Source organism: Gouania willdenowi, chromosome 11 (assembly GCF_900634775.1).
Source record: "Gouania willdenowi chromosome 11, fGouWil2.1, whole genome shotgun sequence".
Classification (NCBI taxonomy): domain Eukaryota; kingdom Metazoa; phylum Chordata; class Actinopteri; order Blenniiformes; family Gobiesocidae; genus Gouania; species Gouania willdenowi.
The window spans coordinates 8,131,216-8,147,195 of NC_041054.1; the positions used below are offsets into that span (position 1 = coordinate 8,131,216).

Consider the following 15,980-nt stretch of genomic DNA (forward strand, 5'->3'; position numbering starts at 1 on the left):
TGCATGCAAGCTCCTCCGCCCCGCCCACGCCCCGCCCCTCTCAAAGCTAAAGTTAGCCTGCAGGCCAACACGAGGAAAGTTGTTGCTAGCGGTTTTAAAACATGGCAGGAGAAACGCATCAAAAACACTTGGTAAACAAGCAACGCAGGTCAAATTCTAACTAATACACTTCTAATGCAGTATTGCAGTATTAGATTTTTTTCCAAGGTGCACTTTATAATTCTTAAGTGCTCAAAGAATATATTTTACAGTTTCACACTACAGTGAACATACTTGAATTCATAAGTTGGAGTTCCCTTGAAATAATGTTTTGTTTTTAAATTCTACAATTCTGTGGCAATTTCTAAGTGTCCGTAGCAGTTCAGTTGCAGTGCATTGCATTTGTTTATTTTATTATTATTATTTGCATTAAAAAAAAAATATATATATATATATATATATATTAATTTGTGCAAAAATAGGGCTGCTCGATTATAGAAAAAATAATAATCACGATTTTAGTCATAATTGAAATCACGATTATCCAAACGTTTATTTGTCAACCAAAAAGTTATTTCTTTTTTGTACAAAAAATATTCTTCAAACATAAAAAAATCCTTCAAACACTAAAATCAAGTATGTCCACTTTTGCACAAAACAAAACACTTCTTGCACGTGATGCGTCTTTGCTCTAGGTCTTCATCATCAAACCCAAAGTGTTCCCATAGAAGAGAATGTGACTTTCCTTGTTTGTTTACTAAGCGTTTTTGCTGCGTTTCTCCTGCCACGTTTGCAACAACTTTCCTCGTGTTAGCCTGCAGGCTAGCATGCAGTGGAGCTTGCATGTGCGTGAATTAAACAACTCAAAGTTAGTATTAATAACATGTGTGTGCCAAACTTTATTATTCGTAGATGTCCAAAATAATGGGTTTGTTTTATTTAGCGAATAAAACATGAAAAAAATAAATACATAATATATATATATATATTTTTTATTTTTTTAAATTTATTTATTTATTTTTTAATAATTGTTTTTTTATTAATTATGTTATTTCTTTAATCATTGGGTGTAATAATATAAATCATAATTGAATTTTGATGAATTCAGCAGCCCTATGCAAAAGTACTTAATTGTTGTGTTTTGTGAAGGATTTTATTTATGTTTAAAGAATATATTTTTACGATGAAGTGTGTTTGTTCAAAGTGAAAGAAAACCCCAGCCTCTCCTGTGTGTACTACAATTGCATTTCCCGATAATGATGCACTACACTGTGTGTGATTTTTCTTTCAGTTGCGATAGGAAGACAGATTAAAAGAAGCGAACTGGGCAGTGGTTCTTACTCTCCTCCCACGCAACAGCAATGCGGTTGAGCGAAAGATCCTTCTGGGAAGAACGGCGCAGGAAGAGCCGGCTGAGCTGAAAAGCTCTGTGAGGCCTTGAATTCACGGGAACGTTAGAAAAACACAGGAAAGAGACTGACCGAAAGAGACAGAGAGGACCGAGGCAAGGAGACGCAATCATTACCTGGCTTACAAAGGCAATCAATCGAGCTTCTGCAGACACATACACAATAGAGCAGACGTAAAAATGAGACATAACAACACCTTAAATGCCACCTAATAGCGGACAGAGAGGGGAAGCACAGCAGGACATTGATATTCAATACACCCACACGCAGGATGGTAAGGAGCTGGGCGCGCCGCAAAGTGTTTCCCAGTTTAAAACACAATGCCAGTCTAGACAAGCAGTATTGTTCAGGCTATTGCCAAGAAGAAAAAAAAAAAAAAAACCCAAAAAACATCACAAATCATTTTATAGCTGCCAAGAGAAAAGTGCTCATCAATGTCGTCTTTGCACAGCCTGCAGCTATAAGCTAGCAAACAAATAAATACGCTAACAAAGATAGATTTGGTGGAACACAAGGCAAGACTGCACAAGTTAATCATGGGAGCTTATTAGGCAGGTAGACCGCTGACTCTGCTGGACATTTCCCTGATAATCTAGTCATTAATACAACAATATTAGAATGTAGTGACAACACACAGCATGCCATCCCTCCTAATTGTACCAAAGCCAAATACCAAACTGCTCAGAACTGCTACTGCTCTTAACAACACAACCACGGAGGCAAAGCAGAGGAAACAAAGACAAAACGTCCTTCGTGTCCCCGCCCCATTGGCGGACGCCGACAGTGCGTTATGACTAAAGCATTAGTGTCCACACAAATCAGTGAGTGGAGGAAGAAATGCAGGTGTGTAAGTACAGAAATATGATTATGCATATGTCGTAGCTCATGATTTAACCATCACTAAATTTACACATCAAGGCTGGAAATGAATTCCAAACAGATTTCTGCAGTAAGGCAACACGAGACCTGATTAAATGATGAGCCTGAAGAATGGAGGCGCTGCCGCACAGACGCAAGTGTGACACCAACAAGTCGTAATCTCATGTTTGCTGACGATGTAACGTTATATTAAGGTTTTATTTATTCGGACAAAAATGTTTTCAGGAAATTTACTTTGACCTCCTGACGTCTTTCTAACTGTCAGTCTTCCTCAGAGGCATCTGCTGATTGCTTTGATGTGCCACGCCAAAATCACGTCATGGATTGGGACAACGCAAAAATAATTCGCCTCTGAGGAAGACTGACAGTTGGCAGTAGAAAAACATGTCAGGAGATTTAAGTATACATTTCCTTAAAAAAAGTTGTCTGAATAAATGAAAACTTAACATATTATTCAAAAAAAGACAAAATGAACTTGCTGGGATGATGTAATATGTTTTGTACTGTGCGCCAACAACAACCCAACAACTGAGAATAGGACGTGTGCTTTTCTATAAAGTCTAAATCTATTTAAAGGGTACTTGTAGTGGAAATATACATAACATAAAATGTGTTTAATCAATTGATCCTATAATGTAACCTTTATACATCACCGTAGTGAAATTATTCCCTGCATTTTACCCATTTTCCCTGAGGGGTAGCAGTGGGCTAATGAACCCATTGAATGATCCATGAACTGCATGATTTTTTATTATTTTATTTTATTTTTTTAATCTTTTAATTTTTTACAAGAGGTGACTTATTGTTGTTTAATGTATTTTGTTTTATGGCATTATATATTTATTCTCTTCACTGTAAAGCACTTTGGTATGCTGCTGGCTGGATGTGCTATATAAATAAAGCTGACATTGACATTGACAATGACAATTATTTCCATAATACCTGTCGGCTGACGTCACATACTTTGCAAATTTAAATCCCCATAGTTTTGGCTTCATAACTAGTCTCAGCTTATGATAGTGGTTTAATGAAGTCATATCTCCTAAATGTATTTTTAATCACACAAAGGATAAAGATAAGGTTAGATAAGTTCATTTAAACTCAGATGAGACTGAAAACTCAGCTTTTGGGCCCCCTAGTGGCTCATGGGGTCCGCCTGTAGCCAGAAACGTCTGTGCTCACAATCAAAAGGTTGGTTAACTCTGCTTTGCAATCATAAAAAGATCTGCACAAAATAAATATTATTGTGTATGTGGGTTGTGCCTTTTAACATTTTGCCAAATCTTCTCCGCCAAAGCCGAACAGCTTTATTTGCCATTAATGTTGACCTTTGTAATTAGCCTTCAGTACCTGCAGATGCAGCAGGGCGTGTTCAACCAAAGCCAGTTGGAGGACCTGCTTAAAAAGCTGCTTAAAGAATGAGATGCCATCACACAGCAGTGTGTCCAGGCTGGTCAACAGCAAGAGGAGAAGATGCCAAGTAGTTTGGCTGTGATTGTTTCACAGGCTACTGAGGATCCCATTTGTTAAATGAATAAATTATTAAATTGCCAAATTCAAAAAAAAATCAAACACCACCAAAGTATTCTCCTAAAACCGCTCAAAGAGCTTTTTATATCTACTTATTGATGCAATGGCCATTCCCTTAACTTCCCTATTTGGTGATTTTGCATCTGTTCTTTGAGAGGAAAAAAAGGTAATTCCATTACTTTGTCAAGCTTTTTCTTTATTTCTTTCTCTTATTTTTTTTACTAGGCAGAGCATTTAAACATCTTCAAATGCTCAATTTAAAAAACCCTCTAGCTCCTTACAACAATTACATTTTATTTGCGCCAACTGGTAGATCAGAAGATGCTCTGGTCGTTTTTGTAAGTGAACAGTTTGGTAAGAAGAAATCTGAATCTAACCTGAATAGATGAAGCTACAGAATGTGACGTCTGCTGCCGCTGCCACTGAGGGGCTGAATTACTTTTCTCACTCTGGATGCACTCACGAGAGAGAGAGAGATTTCAATTTTCTTTAACTCTGCCAAAGAGTCTCAGGCCCTTGATGTAATTTCCACTTTAATAGGAAATATCTCAATTATTACAGAATATCCAATTATTACACTGCCCGTATCCAAAATTGCCCACACGTAAAAAGGAAAATGAAGCCGTATCATCCTCTAAGCTGGGAGGACAGTTTCATCCTCTAGCACCATCAGTTATTAAACACCCAATAGCATTAGAGGGGAATCCTGTCACAGCTCATGACCTGAAGGGGCTGAACAAGATATGACAGTGCACAAACCTGTGTCCTGGGCCCATGCTTTTAACTCTGAGGGTGCTGGAATATACAAAACACCATCTAGAGCAGTGTTTCTCCAATAGGGGTACGCGATGGCACTACAGGGGGTACTTGAGAGAGAGACTGAGGAAAATAAACAAATACAAGCATTAAAAATATGGGATTTTATAATGTTTGTTTTTAGTTAAAAAATGACAATCATACTAAATATTACCAGCAACTCACAAAATGACAACAAAGACAGTAAATGAGAGAGAAATACAAAATACACAAAAATAACAGAGAAACATACAAAACGACATAAGAAACAACCAAATGACACCAAAAACACGTAACACACGCACACAATAATTTAAATAATACACAACACACAAAAACAACAACAAAAGCACACAAAATAAGAAAAATATACTGAAAAATAAAAAGAACAGACAAACAACAACAAAATAACACCACAAACACACAATATGAAAATAGAAATTATCTTGATTCGAACATGAAATGAAAATACAGCCTTGGTCCCACATCAGGAGGGAAATGACCAGAAATTATAAAAACTACAGAAATTATTTTAATTAGGAGACACTAAATACAGTTTTATTCCAGTATTTTACAAAATGAGATTCTTTAAAATGTGTGTTATCACTCATTCATTCCATTATTATGCTCTATAATCGTTTTTGTTTTTCACAGAATTCTGAGCAAAATGTTGTAGTAGGATAAAAGGGGTACTTGGATTCAAAAGCTAGAGAAAGGGGGTACTTGAGGAAAAAAGGTTTGAGAACCACTGATCTAAAGCACCAATGCTCAGTCAACTATACAGTATGCAAATATACTTGATACTCTTCCATTAGGGCTCGTTTCCCAAACAGTCCAAAGTCCAGCCAGTGCCCATCTACCCATCAGTGGCTTTGATCTTTCTCCTACATGTCAGCCATATTCATCACGGCAGCAAAGTAATTTCCCCGTGGGCAAGGAACACCCCCGATGCAGGACTCCCAGTGTAATGTACTGGAGCCACCGGTAAAAAAGTTGGAAAGCTTCCTTTGTAGAAAGCATTTGCATTCAAATCATTGAGTTTCAAATTGGTTCTATACCCACTGGAATCTCCAGTGGGTTCCCACTCCCAGCTAAATGCCTTTTTATCACTTTGGAATCCTAATGGGTTTTATGGCATATAAGGAACCCAACAATGTTTTTCCTTTAGACTCCTGCTGTGAAAGTAACTCTTTAGCAGGGCTATAATGAGCTGCATGGCAACTCCTCATAGGGCATCTGAACAGGTAATAATGGCACACCAAAATAATAAGTCTCTGATCTCTAGAGGGACCTATTGGACTGGAATAAGCTGAAATACCATGATGAGGGACTGCATTAAGTCAGTAATAGATTTTCCAAATCTATTTGATTCTGGGTTGATTGAATCTCATCCCGGGCTCTTTTCAGGGTCCCCACCCACCTTTTAATTCACTTGTGCTGTGGAGTCAAATTACTGTTTATTAATTACAGCTATCTTCACTAAACATGAATTGATTAAGGCCATTTGTCTTTCCTGCAATTATTTTACACAAGTTTTAGATGCAGGTGTGATATAAGTAGCATTCATTAAAAAGAAACAACGGAGGAAATGTAGTACTAAGCAATTAATCGTGGGAAATGCTTTAATTTTTCTTTTCTTACTAAGTTTGTTTTGAATCACGCTGATGATTAAGAACTGTCAGCCAATTCTTTTCCACTAATCTCTATTTTAAAGGGCTAATTAGTTTGTTTAGGCATCAGTCCGATTAATCATAAAAGAATCTTTAAGACAATAATCAGCTGTCTTACTAGAACTCTGGCTCACATACTTGCAGTGTAAACGTGCTGTGAATTACTTGACGGTGTAGCATGGGCCTTTTTTCAACACCAATACCTAACAGAAGGTTGTGAAACCCTGCACTTCTCCTCTAAAGGTGAGTGGCAGTATTTGATAACATGTTAACAAAGATTGTACAACACCAGTATATCACATGGTGGCACATCAAGGGATCAAATTTGTTTGGCATTCAATGGTTGCCGGAATGGACTGAAATCCAAAGAAATCGGAGAAAAGACCTTTAACTGGTTGTTGGGTTCAACATCCTCCAACTAGTCTCTTAGGGAGCATTCAAACCGAAGAATCCTAGAGAGGTTTTAAACGCTCTAGGATTTGTTTGTCCAGATAGTCTGCTGCGTTTGAGTCAGTGTGAACACACAAAGGAAGTCGAGAAGTCAGGCAAGCAAATTCTAGAGCGATTGCTTTGGGTTTTCGAATCAAAGTCTAGAAGGATTCAGGTACGCGGTGAACACAAACGCTCTCGGCTCAGACAAAACATAGAAAGTGTCAAAGATGACAGAGAGCGCACGGCATTGTGGGTGGAAAGGACAGCCAGCTACGGCTTGAAACAAAACATCAAAACTCAAATCTCATTTTGTCTTCTTTTTGAACAGTATGTTAAGCAGAGGTTTCATTTATCCTCGCTGGAACTATTACATGGAAGTCAAGTGAAACTTCAAAGGAGCCATCAAAGGTGATCAGAAGAACTCCTCTGACAAAGACTGGCAGTTGACAGTCGAAACATGTCGAGAGATAAACATTTCCTGAAAAACCTTGTCTGAATAAACAAAACCTCAACTTAACACAGTGTGTCCTTACATATCCAGGATCCTGGTACCATGTGTTTACCTGCTAAAAGTCATACAACTAAACAGAAACCTGAGCATTAAAACCACAGTCGTATTCAGAACGGATATTTATACCAAGGTCTTGATCAGCACTGCGAGGGTTAAGGCCTTCAGTGACTGACAAGGCCCGTGATAATCAATTCTCACGCATGTTGTTCCTGATCCGAGTTTCACAAGCCCAGCACCAAGTGCTTCATGGCAATTTACTGACAGCTCCAAATCTAATTAGGAATGCATTTGGAAATTGATCACGTGACACGGGTGGATTGATTGCCATTCAGAAAGCAACCTGCTCACGTATTTGTTCAGCTGGGGTCCACTCACCTTCCCATACCATACAAATGTATCGACCCACGCCCACTCTACGATCCATACACACCATTAAAGATCCTCTCAGAGATTCTCCATCCATCTGCCTGACTCACAGCTGATTTTGATGAGCTAAAAATGACCAGTAGGTTTCAAGGCAGCACTTAAGCCAGGTCACGTCAACCTCATTTACAGACACGATGTTCATCATCGTTCTCGTTCTCAAAGAGGAAACAGTCAAGTGTTAAGACCCAAGTTAAAGCTGCTGCCTAGTGCCTACGTTAATTTTTCATTAGATAAAATCTTGGTGCATGCCTCAATGAATTGAACAAGAACAAGAAAGCAAAAATGTCAAAATGACTGCTTGAAAAGCGTTTTTGCTTCATTTTTACTGTGATTTCAAGGAGAACAAAGTTTTACTTCTAGTTTGTTCCCGTATGCCCCATGATATCATAATTACATAAAAACACTTCTATGCTCCATCTCTGCGCCTCGACATCACACAATGTAAAGCACAAAAATGTCAACATAGAGAGTGTTTATGGTGGAGATAAAAAAAAAACTTTAAAGCAATCATTTTGACCTTTTTCTTTTCTTTTTGGAGAAAATTATGTTCGATTAATTTATCTATGAGGCATTCTACTGTGGTGGTTTGGATAAATGAGACAAAATCAAGCTTTAGGGTTGCTGGTCAGATGAGGACGCGGTTTATTTGGTCAAAGGGTTTTCGTGAACAGACCGGTCTGGGATTTGGAGGTAAACTACTGTACCTTTCACCATGTGTGCCTCATTGAATCTGCTACTGTTCAGTGTTCCCAGGGTTATGCATGTTGTTGATAGCGGTGGTCATAACATAGTGAAGCCTCCTCAGGCAGAGACCTTGATGAATGCTATCAGTGTGTACAATAGTAGGCCTGCTTAGGGCAGTCTGACCAGAACTGACCAGGAGAGAGTTCTGTAATTACATATCACATACATTATGGGGGTAGTAGCTTTAAGCAGGTTGGAAGATAAATAATTCATTAGAAATAGAGACATGTTTACTTGAAAATATTTATGAAAGGTCAACTTGCACTTTTTAATGAGTGAGATTTATAAGCATTTGCTCTCATCCATCCCGAGTGCATCCAGGGAAAACCAAGACTATGTAACCCTTTTTGAGATGCTGACTCAATACAGAAAACACGCACAAGGAGAAAATGAGTAAGATGCATTTGTATGCAAAATGGTCAAAACAGCCACAGAGATGAAGCTCCAGGAGGATGAGCGTGCATGTAATCAGGTGGAAAATCTTCTTGTCTCTGAGATTCTCCGTCTGAGCCCCGGAGCTCAGAGGTTCAGGTGGATGGCAGGAGTTATTGTCTATGAGCACTGGTCCACATGAATGACCCGGACTGTGTCCACATTAGCACGGATCATCTCCTGTGGGCATCATCTTCTCGGAAAATAAACACGGCCACAAACTCAGCCAAATAAGCTAAGTCCTAAATCCAGTAAAACAAGCTTCCCCCACCCGACTTTTGGCCAACTCAATCAATCAGTCCTCCCTCTGTTGAGCTCACACTTTTCACCTTGCCTGTTCTCCTTCCCACAAGTTGCCATCAGTACTTTTCCATAATCCTACTTTGCATCTTTCTTACAATTTATCTTTTGAGTCCTCCTTAACCTTCACCTTAAGTCGGCTTTTCTTTTACTTGTGAGCAGTAATTACCTTTGTTACTTTTCCCTGCAGTGCACCAGGATTTACCTCTGAGACAAACTATCTAAAACCGACTTGGTATTAATGGTGTCATGATTTAAGGAAACTAAAACAATATTTAGTTCATTAAAGTGTTTTAAATCTGCTTTTTATCAGATAAAGACATAGTGTATCGATAAAGCAAGGAATCTCTGTCTGTGTATCTGTTTGTTCTTCAAATATCTCTGCGAATCAGGCTCAGATTGACCTGAGACTTTCAACATGGCTGCTGCTTGGTTCAAGGGTGTGCAACATCAGATTTGCTTGGACTGCAATGACACCGTCCATAAATTATTTCATAAAATTGTCTTAAATGCAGCTTTGCAAAGCAGCTCAATGTTGACAAGTAGTCATGGTAACTCAGGATAGGTTGAAAGCGGGTCTAATATCCTAAAAAAAACACCCCGTAAAATATTGACCAGCAGGTGTCCTCAGTGAGCAACGTTTGTAACTAAGGTGAGTAATAATAAAAAAATTGTGTGTGATTCAGAATTAAATTTGCATTAGGAATTGAGTGTTTACAACGTATTTTTACAGAGGATTTAACATTTACTCTGAATTAAAGAGGAATTAAAGCTCCCATATAAACCATCCATGAAAAATGCTAATTGAACTCCCACTTTTTTATAGCAAGACATACTTCCTACGGGCACTGCACTAGTATCAATAAATCAAAGTTTATTTTGGTTTCCGCAACAAAAACTTTCTCATTGACATTGTTGGAAATGTTTTTGCATTGCATTGTGGGATGTGGAATCCAATAAATGGATGCATGGAAGTGTTTTTACTACATTCTTCCCTTGATTTCCCATGATTGGCTTGACACCATTTTCATTCTAAATTGTTACCAGTATTCCCTGTAATATCAACTCACTCCGTGGCACATTCAATTTTGAACAGATTTGTATCTTTCCATGTAAGCTCCAAAATGAACACGCACTATTGCTTTGCCGCCATTTATGTCCATGAAAACACCATAAATGTGTTGGGAAGTCACTTTAGCTGAGTTTTTGGGGGGAAATGCAGGAAATCACGCTAAGACTGACGTAAAAACACTGCTATGCATCCGTCTACGGGACTTCACATCCCATAATGCAATGGGTGTTTACAGTGGAGATCTTATGCGGCGTTCAAATGCATTCGGAACCCGGAAAAATCCAACAGAACGAATAGGAAAAGTGTAATAAAAAAAAGCCCTGACCCGGGAATTTAGACACGATCCAAGCAGCCCGAGTCGATTGTAATGACGTCTTAGCAAAATGACGGCACACAACGTGAGATGTAAACAGTCACTTTCTCCTCAACTTTTACTTTTATGTGTCTTCTAATTTGGCATTTGTGTTATTAAAAGTGTAGAATAACTTTTATAGTCGTATTTCCAGCCCATATACAGTAGTTCAATGCATTCTTTCTACAGTCTATGGTTCAATGATACATGCAAGATTTCCTTCGCTGGGGCGTTCAAGTCACACCTACAGTACATGATGTTTCTCTCTCTCTCTTACCCTCGAGTAGCTAATATATTTCCCCAGCAGGTATTTTTTCACCTAAAAAAATATCAAAACAAACATCAGCTTGCTGTGGCTAGTCATGTTTTCCGAGCTTACTGAATGAAACACCTTTACCTCGCAGGTCAAAAGTGACGACCCGGATCTTCAATCGAACGCAGCACAAATATCAGCAATAAAAAACATCATTTTTTTAAGCAAGCAATCTTTTATTCATGCATCTCTGAGGCCTACAATGTCTTTATCTGATTTTTTTTTTTTTTTTTTAAATGTCATCCCCAGCATTTTAAAGAAATATTTTTCATTATTATAATTTGTACAAAAAAAATAATTAAATGTTGGATTATATTGATTTAACTAAAGACACCCAAAGGATTATATATTTTCAGATCTACCGAAAATGTGCTTGCAGCTCATGGGGAAGAGAAGAAAGTAGCAGTTTACTAAAGATTTGAGCTTTTAAGCTTATTCCCCTGCTATTTTCTTTTTTCTTTTTTTCAAAAAAAAACCCTTCTGCTCTGTGAATTTAAACCACCAGTTGCAACACTAAGTGATTTAGCAGGAGATTGGGAGAGCGAAAGCTGCTGCTGCTGTTTCCATCATTAGACACAGGGAGCCCAATAATGAGGATGTGCCAGGAGTAACCAGCAGGCCAATCACCTGATGGGCAGAGGTGGTGGGAGCATGGGACGCTACTTGTGGGGAGGGCGAAGCTATACCGCAGTGCACCGCTGCTCCTGCTTGCTCTCAAGATGTTCCACATCTTCCCCCTCTAATTGGCAGATGGCCTCGGATGCGAGATGATTTAATGGCCCCTGTGTGTGTGTGTGTGTGTGCGTGTGTGTGTGTGTGTGTGTTTTCCTGCCTCAGTCAGCCATTAGCGGGGACATCTGTAACGAGTTGGCCAGGCTCACTGCTGAGAGTGGAAGCTGAGACCAACACTTTGTAATGGGGGCCAGTGTGCACGATCTTGACAAACTTGGGTGGTAATCAAAGCGCTCCGATGTGATTCTCAGGCATCATAACCAGTGCATCTCCTCTGTCCAAAGCAGAATAATATTGTTCTAATGCGTTTACATCTTTTTTTTTTTTTTTTTCTTTAAAGAGTGAAAGAGATTATTTTACTGGGCATCATTCATGCACTGGTTCTGAATGAGACATTTGTAGCTGAACCCTATATCATAAAGAGTCATTTTCATTTCTTTGGTACAAACAACTTTAACTTCCAAGTGATTCGTTTTTGCAGCCGAGCTGTGAACACCTGTGCTGAACGCTGCAGTAAAAGGTGAAACATCAAGGCCTCTATCACAGCGTGGCACTAAAGGCCTCAGATTCTTGGCTCTCGGACACCTTAATTTACCCGAGCTCCCTCTTGAGCATGTCTCATGACTCAGGAGGAGAACTGGGTTGTTGAAGAAATGAGGTCCTCAGCTGGTTCTCTGCAGAGTGCTGAAGAAGTAGCAGTCTAAGGCAATTTAAAGCTTGATGGTCATCAGTGTGCTGGCCTGGTCTACAAGGATTTGTCCGACACCTGCAAACTGGGTCAGTTTTTGCATTATTCGGTGGTTTTTGTATCTCATGCAGCACATTGACTCCCACCCGCACATTGCCTATTCATTTCACTCCCTCACCGACCCTCACACACACACACACACAGAGGGATGCAAGTCATTTTAACTTAGAAATGTTAGTTCAAAGCCCCTTAATAAAATAAGCATATAAAGCTGAACTGAAAAAGAATACCTAGAGTGTGGAAATAATTTCAGAGAAACAATAAACAAAATCATAGAAAAAGATCAGATTGTTTCTTACATTTCCACAGTTATAGGCCAATGAAAATCTGTCACAAAAGTATTTTTCCAGATTTCAAGAGACAGTCACCCAAGAACCAATGCATATATCTGACTAATCATTAGTGATTTGAACTGTCTATGTACATAGCTCAAAGCTGATAAAAGTACAGTGAGCTGAGGCATATGCAAAGTGGTTTACTGAAGGTCCAAACATGTTCAAACATGAAACGCAGACAAACTTTTTTTCCAATTTTAAGAGGCTAGCAAGTCCACCAGATAGGATGTATAGCAGATATGTTTGAATATTCTGAGATAGTAGGTAGAGCTGTATTACTATACCAAATTTCAGTTTTCTATGAGATGTAGTTCCTGAGATATTGGAAGCTAAAAATGGAAGAAAAAATCAACACTTAACCCCCCACTTACCCACTTATCTCAAAAAGTATTAATAAAAATCTACAGTGTGCCTATTGAATAATCACAGAACAGTTCGTAAAAAATTCTGAATTTTGTTCCGAAGTGTGTGGGATGTCTTGAAAATGTGTTGAAATGACATGGAATGACTCAGAATGCTACTTTTTTTTTTTTTTACTAGAGATGGGCGATATTATCAAAACACCATCTTATTTTGTACAGACAACGTTTATTTGTGGAATACAACCAGTAGGGCATCACTTTCAAAGTATATGAGCCTGTTATTTCCATTGACATACAGCATATATTAAATTCAGTGTTAGGCAATATCGTCTAGAGCTGGGCGATATATTGAGATTCATGATATATCAAGTTTTCCATTTTGGTGATATAGAAAATTACAATATTTCCTATATATATATATATATATATATATATATATATATATATATATATATATATATATATATATATATTATAGCTTTTTTTGTATCAAAATATCTGTTTTTAGGAGTTGGTGCTTTTTTCTACTTCTACTACATGAAAGGCACAGTTACATGGATTGCAAAGCTACCACTAAACAAGCCAGACTACAGAACTCACTCACACATGCTGTCCCTTAGAGTAGAAAAATCCTAAAGTGGCACATATTGTGCAGCTGTTTGTTAATAAATGTGCCTGTGTGGCATTTTGTATCATCTGGTAATATTACATTTGAATTAAAATGATTGAGATTTATATCGTATATCGACATTTTGAGAAAAAATATTGACATGATTTTTTGTCCGTATCACCCAGCCCTAATATCGGCATATCAAATATCAGCTAATATCAAACATTTCTACTTTTTTACACACATACAAAATTGTAATTTCATCCCTGATATAGGTTTGGCAAAAATATAATCAGCCCACCACGGCATATTGTAGAAAAGCCTTTTGAGTATTTTATTATTCTATCCTGTGTGTGTGCCCTCAGCCAACATCCTGGGAGGTATAAGGCGAAGAACAAGGGGAGCAGATGGGGGGTTTTGGGGGGAGATAATGAGATGCATAAAAATGGGGGTTGTGGGGGGGGGGGGACAGACCTGCTGCTGAGACACAGTGGAAAAATCGGAGAGTGGAGAAAATAACCAAGTATGAGATAAAGAGAGGCGATTGGAGAGACCCGGGTATGAGGTGAATACAAATGGACAGAGCAAAAGCACAGATAGAGGGGACTGAGGATGAGGAGGAGGGGGGTATAGAAGAATAAATAAAAAAATTTAAAAAAGAGGGGGGAAGAATGGAGGTTGTGTGAGGAGAAGAAGATAAAAGAATGTGAGACAGATGAATTCAGTGCTGGCTACTAAGAAGACAAAAGCAGTGGGATCCACATCCATCTCTGCCCTACAGCTACATGACTTTAAACAGATATACAGTGGAGATAAGAGAGTATGGAGAAGCTCACCTGAGGTGTGTGTGTGTGTGTGTGTGTGTGTGTGTGTGTGTGTGTGTGTGTGTGTGTGTGTGTGTGTGTGTGTGTGTGTGTGTGTGTGTGTGTGTGTTGACAGACAACACACAACTGAGAGGCAGATAAATGAAATGATAACTGCATCAGCGAGTCATCAGTGTGAGTCAGAGGATGGATCAAATATTTATGGGGTAACCACTTTACGCACAGGCTGAAGAAGGAACAGAAACACGGAGCAGGCAAACTTATTAACAAATGTGAGGGTGGACAATTAGTTTGCAAATTAGACAATAAAACTCCCTGTATTCCAAGGGAAAACCAGCATTTAAGTGATGTTTAAAGAGTTTCTATGATCAGACGCGTGTGCGTAAATTACGCGTAAATAGAAAAGAGGAACCCCGACACAGGGAGAGACTTACAGCGGGTTGGAGCTGTTCCAGTACACCGCATGTCGGTCGTTGGCTCTGGAAAGCTGTAGATTTGTTAGCACCAGCGTGATGAGGCTGAGAGAAAGCGTTGTGAGAGCCATACTCCCTCCGGTGCTCCGGTCCAAGCCCCGGTTCCCCCTCCTCTGCCTTCCCTCCTTCTGTCCCACACTGATCACAACATCCCAGCAGGCAATAAAACACGCGTTTTCGCTCACAGGTTGTCTGTCACTTTGTTGAATCCGGATGGTTGAGGTTGACTTTTCAAGAGGTCCCTCAATAAGTCCTTTAAGAAACCATCAGCACTTGTGGGACTTGTTGTTTTTTTTTTTGTTTTTTGTTTTTTTCAGTTCACTCCTTGTGTGTTTTTCAGCGGTCCTTTTGTTCTGAGTAGCTTTCACAGGCTGTCCACAACTGGTCTCTGTGCTGGTTCTCCGTGTACCTGTGTGTCTCTCATCATCCACATCATCCACAGCAGCAGCAGCAGCAGCAGCAGGAGCCACACGCTGCGCTCCGTCAGTGCGCTCTGATGCTGGGATCAGTGGGATGTGCTGCTCACACATGTCCGTCCATCCATCCACGGTGTGGCCCCGCCCACCTCAGAGCAGAGCACCCTGTCAACACTGCTGCAGGAAGTGGAAACGCTCATCTGAATATTTTAACACACATTTGAATACACCAGTGCAATGGGGAAAATGGGTGAAAGTGCAGCAAAAAAATATATATATGTGCCTTAACATGCACTAATTATGGAGTAGTAAGCAGAATATATAGCTACACAGAAGAGATTGCACCTGCAAGAGTGTGTGTGTGTGTGTGTGTGTGTGTGTGTGTGTGTGTGTGTGTGTGCGTGTGTGTGTGTGTGTGTGTGTGTGTGTGTGTGTGTGTGCGTGTGTGTGTGTGTGTGTGACACAAAGGTTTAGTTAGATTAGCATACATTCATGCATGCTTTCATGCAAAAAGAAATGTAATTCATTGCCTTTACAGTTAAACAGCTGCGAGTCAAATGTACTTTCATGGCTCATTTGGTTCCAGTATTTATTTATTTATTAATTATTTATTTATTTATTGTTTGCATTTGTGAA

General features: G+C 39.1%; 1 protein-coding gene across 1 annotated transcript in view; it reads right to left on the bottom strand.

Moving 5' to 3' along the window:
* The window catches only part of LOC114472652 (ephrin-A3-like), a 94,572-nt gene extending 79,142 nt beyond the window's left edge, over positions 1-15,430 (bottom strand). The window contains exon 1 of the mRNA XM_028461966.1: positions 14,890-15,430. Within this exon, the coding sequence (XP_028317767.1) occupies positions 14,890-14,999 (110 nt within the window). The 5' untranslated portion in view covers positions 15,000-15,430. The remainder of the gene's footprint in view (positions 1-14,889) is intronic.
* Positions 15,431-15,980: the final 550 nt, after the last annotated feature.